Source organism: Atta colombica, unplaced genomic scaffold (assembly GCF_001594045.1).
Source record: "Atta colombica isolate Treedump-2 unplaced genomic scaffold, Acol1.0 scaffold9, whole genome shotgun sequence".
NCBI lineage: Eukaryota > Metazoa > Arthropoda > Insecta > Hymenoptera > Formicidae > Atta > Atta colombica.
Window position 1 is genome coordinate 4,701,173 of NW_017259583.1, and position 10,873 is coordinate 4,712,045.

Consider the following 10,873-nt stretch of genomic DNA (forward strand, 5'->3'; position numbering starts at 1 on the left):
TGCTAAGGTCATGATAGTTTATATATATATATAAAAATAACAAATAACAAAGCTAGAATTTGCGCTCAAGAGTGGTAAGATCAGCATGAAGTGCTGAATTTTTTTTATTGTAAAATTTCATAAAATTCGAGGAAGCGTTTTCAAGGAAGCATTAAAAATTTTTTTACTGATCGCGGATAAAATATTATATTTCAGTGTTCAATGTTACACACATTTCCATCTTCAGTTCTTAAATATAATTAATTTACATAAATCCCGAATTTTCCCGAACTTAATTTTAAAATGAATGTTGCAAATTGCAATTCCTATTCCTGAAAAATTAAGTATCAGCTATTGAGATTAAGATTAAGATTGAATTTGATCAATCAAAGCAAAGTTTATTAAATTTGATACTGATTTCCTTTCTTATGGTTGATTCAATGAATTTCACTTTTAATCTCAATTTCAATAGTCTGATACAGGCATTACACGGCATTGCAATGATAAAGTTCTGTTGCTTAAAGTGTGGACACGGCTTTAAATGTCTCGTTTAGATATTAAAGTAGTAGATACCCAAGAGTGCGATAACGCTCGTTTCCCAAGAAAGGATTTCTCTCCCACAAAGGAATCATTTTAATTAGATCGTTAATTAAAATTAATAATAACAATCCTACGCGCCGGATGGCCACGTTCCGCTCATTCGAAACAAACGGCGCATTACATTAATGGATCCTAATATCCATGTACGCGACACGTTTTAATTAACGCAGACAATAATTAGTCGGAATCGCGGGAGCATCGACCGACGTAAATCGGATTATATGGGGCGTTGCACGAATTTTCGATGGCCGATAGTGGCGTGTGGTACGATATGATCGACACAACGATGTCGATAGACGAGAAGGACTTCTCTGTAGGCTTTACATGTTCATATATAATTATCCAATGTAACCACGGGCCTTCCCAACAGAAACGTAATTAGGCTGTCGCACAGATTTGAGCGAAATGGAGAATTTCTCATGAGTTGTGGAACATCAAAATGGAATGATAACAACCGTTGTAAAGTATTCTGTTATAAACTCTTCTGTTATAAATTAGCATATAACAGAAACAATAATTTTACGATGCTTACGTTTTTTTCACAAAATTAGATAAAATATTAATATATCCTTATCTTTTTCTCTAATCATTATAATCGTTTCGGCAGAGCGTTAATGCAGAGTGCATAATCGCGTTTTTGCATTGGTGCATCGAGTTGCCCTGTTGCATTACAGCTAATTATAATAATGATCAGCTATTTCAACCCGCACGTTTTCGCGAGAGCGAGATAACAGATATTAAATGAAACATTTGTGAAAATTAATATATATATTTTACATGGGCATGTGTACGCTGCAACAAACAGCTTGCTTCAAGAGTGCGTTGCAATTAATTGCAACGTTCAAAAACGTGTTTCATAACTGACTGAACGATAATTTGAAATAGTCAATTACACAATAATTGATTGCACATAAGAATATATTCGGAAGTAACAAAATATAAGCTGTCTGTGTAACAAAACGCACAGATGAAACGATATAAATCACATGTAAAATATGGTAGAAAAACGATAGAGAATTGGCAGTTTATGGAGGAAGACATTCACGGTCATAAAACGTTCTTATTAAACAACCAATCATTCGCAATATTGAACAATAAAATCTTAGATAAAAATCATATCATAAATTTGTAGATCACACAAATTTATGTTCGTAGCCATGTATTACGCAAATAAATCTTCTTTGTGGCGATAATAAATTTACTCACGATAGGTCTCATTATTTCGACAGGCACACAGTTAGTCCATTCAATATGTTTTTAAATAATAAAAATACGAAATAATTCATCATCTCGTAAAAAATAAAACAATTCGGTTTCGGCTTGGTCGAGTACCTCGTTAACCATAACAAGGGAGCTTGAAATTTTTGCTTAAATAATTAACGTTCCTGTTATGTATTGTTTGTGATATCAGACGAAAATGTTAGTCACCACCGCAAACTGTGGAAGCGAATAAGACCGGCGACGACGAGGACGATAGGAGGAAACACGAGACCCCCAGACTTACAAAGAGCATAGAATTCCGAGGTAAGAGGAGCGGTGTAAGAGGGACGCGAGAACGAAGGGAGCGAAGTGGTGAAGCGGAGTATAGGGAGGCAAAAGGGGCAAAAACCACCCTCAACCGAGCCTCGGTTTCTCCGTTTAAACCCCCTCGCGCGACGATATATCCTCATCCGCACGAATTTTCGCGCCACTCGGCTCGCTCTCTCTGGACTTTCGGCTGTATCGACCGGCCCTAAAACATCCCTCCCTTTCACTCTCCAACCTCGAACGACCGTCCGCGCCCCACCTATACCGCCTACGGGTCTGTTTCCACCTCCGTCCGCGAGCGACGGTCTCCCTTGCTCCTGGGGGACTGATCGACCGCGTTGCTTTCATCGTCCGAGGGTTTCCTCGAAGTACCAAAGCTTCCCTTCCTCCATCTCTCACTATCTCGCGCGTTCCATTTAAGCTCGCCCTTCATCTTAGGCCTCCTATATCGTAGTCCTCCTCGTAGAGAACGCAAACCCTCCTCCTGCTCCAAGCACGAGACAGCCAAGATATATATTTTCGTCGGCGGATTTATGCGGGGGAGGACCTTGCAAACGGAATATCACGTGCTGTAATATCGAATGTACAAACGCAGCCGCGTGGAATGCACAGAGGAGGATGACAAAGAGAGACATGCCAGGCGGTGACCCGCGTGCGTGTGCATTCCCATTTCGGACATAGCAAATTCTACCGCATTCGAACGCTGCATCTGCCTTTCGCGCGTGTATACATTCGCGTAACACGCGCACTGTACAAGATGACATGCTCATTCCCTGCTTACAATGAGACAACATGATCATCTTCTCACGATAAGATTTAAAGTAACAACCATAAAATAATGAGAAACTTAATTATCTCTTATAATTTGTCTATAATGAGGATAATATTATGTATATCAAATAGTAAGTTGTAAGAAACTAACCAATAGTAATTTTATTATTCTTTTCACATTCGACTGTAATACACTTTTAAGTTCATAATGTCAAATTATACTGAATTTGAATTATTTTTATAAATTATATATTTTTATAAATTACATCTATAAATCGCTTCTACTCAATAATAATAATAATAATAAACTTTATTGACGTGCCAAAAAATATAAGTTTACAGACATGGTACCTAATGTAATTTTAGAGCGGCATCCCAAAAGATGAGGCAAAGTTGTTTATATACATTTAAACCTTGATAAGGTTTTATAACAAAAATAAACAACTATATAACAGTGAATAACGAGTTTTGCTATTATAATACCACAATATAATGAAAAACAAAAGTATGAGAAAATGAAAGAAAAATAAGATATAAAGTACTAATATTATATTAAACGTAATAATATTATATTAAATGTAATAATATTATATTAAACATACTAATATTATATTAAAAATGAGAAGTTATGTAGAGAGAAGTTGCTGAATGTGAAAGTTAAATATGAAAGAACGAACATCATTAAATAATAATATTAAATAATAATTGAAATATTTTTAAAATATAACATAAAATAAGACAGACTGAAATTGGTTATACAATGAAGAGGAAAAGATAGAGATGATTAGAAACGTATAGAAACGAGACAAAAAAGAATGAAATTCCTTATTGAGATCAATATGTCATTAATTTGACTAAAACAATGAGGTTAAGCAAGAAAATGTATTAAGTTTAACTCAAATTATATACAATTTAGTTTGTTATTTATTAAATTCATATTCTCTAAAAAGTAAAATCTCACTCTTAAAAATTGACAATTGAGCCAATATTTTTTAACACTGGCTCAATTATTCCTTGTCACTTTTTAGAATTAGATTCCACTCTATAGATTTTGCAGAATACGTAAATATGAACGATGTTTACTTTGAGATTAATCACAGAAATGGATTGATTTAGATTTTGACACAGAAGTTAAATATAACAAAATGTTATTTTACTCAAGGGTTAGGTTACTATTGCCCTCTTGATCTAACAATATGGATACATTTCTTACGGCTTATGACTTACTACATCATATTACTCTCATTGTAGATAGCCCTTTAAGCCGCACACGAGATATCTTACTTCATCATCGAGTCGCTCGCGCGCAATAATTTGTCATCGCATGCGTATTCTTGAGGCTAATTTACGATGCGTTGGAATAGGAGAGAGAGAGAGAGAGAGAGAGAGAGAGTCGTCGCTGCACTCAGGGACTCGCCGAGATAAATTACTTTCGCACGCCTAGGTGTAACATATCGTCTACCTTACCAAGAGCGTTTCTTTCATCGTGACGCGCAAAGAGTTCCGCGACCCCTTGTGCGAAGCACAAGACAGAGTATGAGGAAAAGGAGTAAATCCGCGCAAAAGGTGACGTCGTATAGTAGCTGCGACATTCAGCGTAATGTACTTTCTCAACGTTGGGTCACAACGAACAAAAAGAGCAACGAAATGGAGAACGACTATCCAGCGCAAATGCACATACATACGCACACAAACATTTCGCCTCGAATCTCTGGCACGGCTTGTCGCCGCCTGTTGCTGTACACGGATTGCTTGCAGTGCGACATTTCCGTTAAGACGGTGATTTTGTTTCAACCGTTGCGCTGGAATCAATTGGAATCAATTGGTCACGAATGATCGAGAGACGGAGGGAACGCATGTTGAATAATTCCTCTTTTCTTATTGCTTACTCATCTATCGTTTCATGCGCGATTCTCGCTCGGTTTCTCCGTGAAAGTTCCGCTGGAATAATACACGGCGAGATATGTATTTTCAAGCAGTTAAGTTTTTCATTATCTGGTTAACTTACGATTTAGACTAACTTCATTTTACTTGATGATAATGCAAAAATTGTAATTTTCTAGCTGATTAATCACTAAACTAATTTTCTAGTGGTAACTTTAAGGTTCGGTTCTTCATTTGCTGGTTAACTTACGATTAGGCTTAATCTAATGGTAATGTAAAAATTGCACTTTTCTATCTAATGATTAATTACTAAGCTGGTAGTTTTGTAGTGAATAACTTTTAAAGCTATAAAATTTTCAGTAATTAATCTCTCATAGTTAGAAAAATATACTTATCACATTATGAAGTGAGGTAAAGTCTAAAGACCACAAGTTATGCCCGTTCCTACCAATTTTAATCTCGGTTCAAATTTTTAAATCTTGAAAAGTTGATGATTGAGTTTTAAATCGAGATTAACATTAAACTGTGTTAGTAGAAACGGGCATTTAACGGATAACGAAAAACCGAGCCTAAAAGTTATTCACTACAAATCAATTTAGTGATAAATTATAGATAGAAAAATATAATTTTTATATTAACATCAGATTAAGCCTAATTACAGTTAACTAGCAAATAAAAAAATCGAGCATTAAAATGGAGGAGAAAACAATGCCGAATGCGAGTTTAAAACATGTCTTCGAAACTTTGGGTTTACTTAGATCAATAGTGGATTAAAGAGCTATTGCTTGGCCAGAGTACTCGCTCAAGACTCCTAAGCGCCTGCCTTGGGCAATTAATTTCCTAGCTATCTTAGCTCGAAGCGAAACTGTAAACTATTACTGCTTGAGCGTAAGAAAAAATAAACAGCCCGGTAATCACAAGGGTTAATCGCAGGCAAATTATGGAGGGGAAAGACGGAGCGGGAATAAATCGCAGCGTATCTCTTTCATCGAGATGCATCGAAAAAATATTTATTTAACTATTTTTATCCATGATGTTTCTGGTCATTATGGCCGGTCGATTGGACATTTTCCGCTAGATCGAACGAATGCGCCATTAAAACTATTAACGTATAATATATTAGGTGCAATGTAACGATCACTGTTCCGCGAAGTAATTCTCATGAAAAAAAAAAGATTGCATAACGCGCAATCTTCTTGGCGATTTTCTACGACGAAGATGAGTCTACAAGAATAAAGTGAGGAAAGTTTTTTTTTTATATCACATACTATTCTATCGCGACTGTTACGACAACGTCATTAACTTTCGCTGCATCAGAAAGCAAACTTGTAATTTACGTTAAAGCTAAAATATAACAAAGATAAATCTATAAGAATAAAATATAGGTCTTCTTTATCAATTAAGAGAAATAAATCTATTTTTTATCAAAGCAGATCTTGGTGCTTTATAGTGAATTTATATATATAATACATATCCAATTTTGCAAATAGTATGTCGAAATCTTTTTCGATTTTGAAACGCAATTATGAACAGAACTAGAGTAATATCATATTAAATTGCAATTTAATAATTTTTGATGCTGATAAGCATTTTAAAAGAATATTGAATTTAATGTTAATCTAAGCAGATCTTAAGAACTATAAATAACTATAAATATAAATAATTTAATTAATATAAAAACTATAAATAATTTAATTTATTAAAATACTACCTCAGCTGAAATTCAAACTCGGATATCTCATATTTCGTGCAGATGTCTTCACTATTATCGAGACTTTGGGCAGTAATTGTGTAATAAATATTATATTGAGAGAAATATCGTTCTTCAATGTCTTTTTTGTATACCACATTATATTTCTATCTATTCTATCACTATTATGGCAACATCATTAACTTTCGCCACATCGAAGAACAGACTTGTAATCCGCATATAGCTAAACGCCAAAGGCCATCAGTGGCTTCTTGCAACAGTGACTACCGACAACTCGGGTTTCTCAAAGCTCAACCGGACTCGCCGCCTCTCGACCGCGTTTATTTCGTTAATGAGGGAACGAATGGGCGGGTAGACTAATGAGGCCGTGCCTCACGACGCGCTGAATATCGACGAGGACGACAGAGATACGCGACAGCGAATAGATGGTGCAATGGGATATAGATACACGTGATCTGCTCCTAACTCTAACCCGCGATGTTTCCCTCTCTCGCAATGTCAGTCGGCCCTCGGTGAGTTACGAGGGCTTGGAAATGGACATCCATACCGGTCCCCTCGCTAACAGCACAGCCGCATAACGTGGCATTAACCGATGCGAGAATCACTCAGTGATCCTCGATAACACCGTACACGGTGCAATGATACGATTCGGGAAACATACGGAACGACGGACATATGGAACGATGGAACGGATAGCGATGCGTCAAAAATGGTCGATGTAGAAAGCCCTGGCAATTTCGATGTAGAAAGCCCTGGCAAAATCGTTCCAGCACATAAAACAACAAACAACGAGCTTGCTCGGCTAATTGTTTCTAAAGAAGCCAGTAAAGCTTAGAGATACTAAATACTGAAGTAACTCGTAATTTGATAGTATCCTTGACGCATAGATATCTTCAATCTCATTTTAAAACCAATCTTTAATACCGCAGTCGCGTAATGATGTAATTTATTAAAGCGTTCTTTAAACAATCAGCGTAAACAAGCCGAATATATTTACCTTCTTTAGATCCTTACTGGCATCGGCATCTTCAGCTTTTCGCTTCTCGGTAATTTTCGGCGCGGGAACCGCCACCGCTGCCTCTCGCAAGGGTTTCAAATCGACCTGTAACGGAATAAGTAAACCTCATTATTCCACTATTTTCTCTAGTCATATCAGACTGGCTAAAATAACACGTTGACATGACCTTAATTTTCTAAATCTTCGTCTTTATCTAACTATTGCGCAAGCTGAGACGGTTAAAGTAAATCTGCGATGAATTAACGGATCGTGGGATGTCCATCGGATACAATGGACACCGACAAGGCATCATCAACCATTGTGCATCCGGATGCTGTTGCCGTTGATGTTGCCGCAGGCGCAAGAGCGAGCACGCGGTAAAGGCATGGCATAGCATCGATTTATGGTAATTCGGTTAACTCGTCTCTATTTTACGCGCGCGTTTACGTTTCACATACTAATCCGGCGTTAATGGGACGAGTAAATACAGAGAGCAGTTCCCCCACGAGTCCCACGGTGAGCTTGATTTGGCGCTTGATATAATTCGACACCACTATGCATGGTCGGTTAATGACTATCCTTTCACATCGATTCGCGAAAGGGCGGGACGCATGGAAGGACAATTAATCGATTAGATATTTACATCAAATCTTGATCGATATCATGAATATTGATAATATGAGCTTCAGATTTCTCGAGATCCGTTCTAAACACAATATCGATGTAGATGTAAGCAACGCCTGGATTAGTAACCATCTCGCGTTTTCGTTTTAGCGTATATATAATTTAGTTTTCCTAATTAACTTAAACGATGAACGTGAAGTGTGCTCTTTTCAGCTCCATTTTCTTACGCTTCCTGCATTTAAAGCGAAACAAGACGAATACTCGGAGCTTAAAAGAAGAATGGAAGGACGGAGGAGGAACAAAAAGATTCAAGGTAATTGCAGAAAGTGCAGCTAAAACTAAAAGACTTATAGTGTACGTGGAGGAATTTTGAAATCTATGCCTCCAAATTTCTCCCGGCAATATAGATGCAGTTCAACTGAAGGTCAACACAATTACGCAATCGAGTGTCCCGCCATTTGCATAACGAGGAATTAACGGGATTACGTCGCGCGTTCTATTATCCGATAAGCCTGTCACCAAGAGAGATATCTGGATTATAGAGAAAAACTTTTACAATTCTAAATTGCAAATATGAGTCGGTAGAAAAAAAGAAAATAACAATGTTGAAATAGGATGGAAATGTATAAGCAAATTAAATCGTGACTCAAATGTTTCAAAAAAACATGGAATTTTTAATTTTAATTGACATTAACATTAATTGACGTTTAGTCCGTTTTACTTGTCTTCAAAAATTGTGCTTAAAATAAAGAGATAAAGATAATACATATTCGAATAATGGAAAAAGAGAAAGCATATGATTTTGAATGTAAAAGATACAATTGCACGAACAAACTTTCGTAAATTTGGACGTTATAGGCTCGATTAAACTAGATTAATTTTATGATTAATTTTATATAATTTTCATTTAATTTACTCTTTATCTGTTTCTAATTTTAGGATGCTTATCAGTATCAGACTATTAATCAGCATCAATATTATTAAATTGTAAATTATTGTAATTATTATTATTTTAAATATTATTACCTGTTAAAATTATGTTTCAAGATTAAAAATTAAATTCGGCACAGTTTGCATTAGATATGGTGGTACAAATTCACCAAAGACCCAGCTTCACTATTAGAGTTTTTATTTTCTTGTATATTCACATTACAATCTTAAAAGATACTTTATTTAATAAATAGTTGATTAAATCGAAATTAAAGTTAGTTTTATATTAGTGAAACCGAGTCACAGGAAATTAAAAGGATATTTTGCTGTGGTATTAGTGGTATCATGGTCCATCAAGTTCTGCGGCTTATTACGAAATTCGCTGTGAATGTGTGAATCGAGAGCGGTTTTACATCACACCAGCGTGCGGTCGACAAATGACGAGCGCACAAATCCGAATGACCGGTCGGACGAACTATGGTATGTCTGCATGGCCGACACATCGAATCGAAATCGAAAGACCGATCGGACACACGGGTGTTGTTCCGCAAACGTATCGGCACATTCAGTGCGAATGAGGCTTTAGGGTCGCTAGGGTCGCCCCTGACAACGCCCTTGCCTGCATTGCGGTAGCTCTTTCTCTGCACCCTGACAATTTCCTTCCACCATAACGCCCGAGGAAATGCCCTATGGAAAAGGAACAAGACTTATGTGTTTCTTGGCACAGTCTCTTTCTTAAATCGTGAACGATTAACTCAACTGGCGACGTGGGTCCATTAGATCCATATCAAATTTTATTCACAAGAAAATTTTGCTTGCAAGAAAAATTTTACTCACAAGAAAAAACCCATGGAAGTAACTCCCTGAGATTTTAGTGAGCTTTGAATATGTTGTTTTCTAGACAAAAATAAGACACAAGTATCTTTGTATAAGGGTCCAATCACACTGTTAGAAAGTATAATATTTTGAAGAAAATTTTTTCGAGTATCGTCGAAACTGTAAAAGAGGATAGAATAAAATGTTCTGAAAGGTTGAACGATTTAAAAAGTACTTTATAATTATAATTTTAAAAAAATTGTTTTAATAAAAAAATTTTATTTATAAAAAATAAAAATTGAAAAAGTTTTTTAATTATAATTATTAAATGTTTTTAAAACCATTCAACTTTTATTTCGAACATTTTTTTCTATCTCTTACAATTTCGACAATTTTCTTCAAAAAGGTATTGCAAACATAAAAGTACAATTGGACCTTAATAAAAAAATACGTTTACTTTTTTTCTAAAAAATAACATATTAATTAATTAATTAATTTAATTAATTTCAAAGCTCATCAAAATTGGAGAGAGACACTTCCATAAGTTTCCTTGTTAGTAGAAAATTTATTAACTGTAGGTACTTTAAATGAGGATTAATACAATGCTGATTACAATGCTTATTACATTAGTTTTGAAACAGGTAAATAAGGATCTAAACATTAAAAGATATAATAAAAGTGTTTTCAAGATTAATCAGTTCATTTTTTAACCTTTGAAAAATAATCTTTGAGTAATAAGAGATCCACGACATTAGAAGTGTGACATTTTTTCACGACTCCAGTTAAGGGTTAAAACGATTCGCAAAGTATCTCGCAAAGTGCGCAAAAAAATAACATGCCATCTCGCGTCGAAACGCGAACATTTCTGAGAGTAATTTATGTTTGTCTGTAAGTATCTCTCACGTTTTGCGCTTTGATTACGAAATTAGCTTGGGCCACGTCGCGGCTTGTCTCCCTTAAAATAGCCGAAAACGCAAACAAGACTCGAAAGATCCCATTTTCACGGTACGTGACTGCGTATATATATATATATA

General features: G+C 35.7%; 1 protein-coding gene across 1 annotated transcript in view; it reads right to left on the reverse strand.

Annotated features, from left to right (window-relative positions):
• The window catches only part of LOC108693470 (RNA pseudouridylate synthase domain-containing protein 2-like), a 120,583-nt gene that overhangs the window by 50,265 nt on the left and 59,445 nt on the right, over positions 1 to 10,873 (reverse strand). The window contains exon 2 of the mRNA XM_018202444.1: positions 7,470 to 7,574. Within this exon, the coding sequence (XP_018057933.1) occupies positions 7,470 to 7,574 (105 nt within the window). The remainder of the gene's footprint in view (positions 1 to 7,469; positions 7,575 to 10,873) is intronic.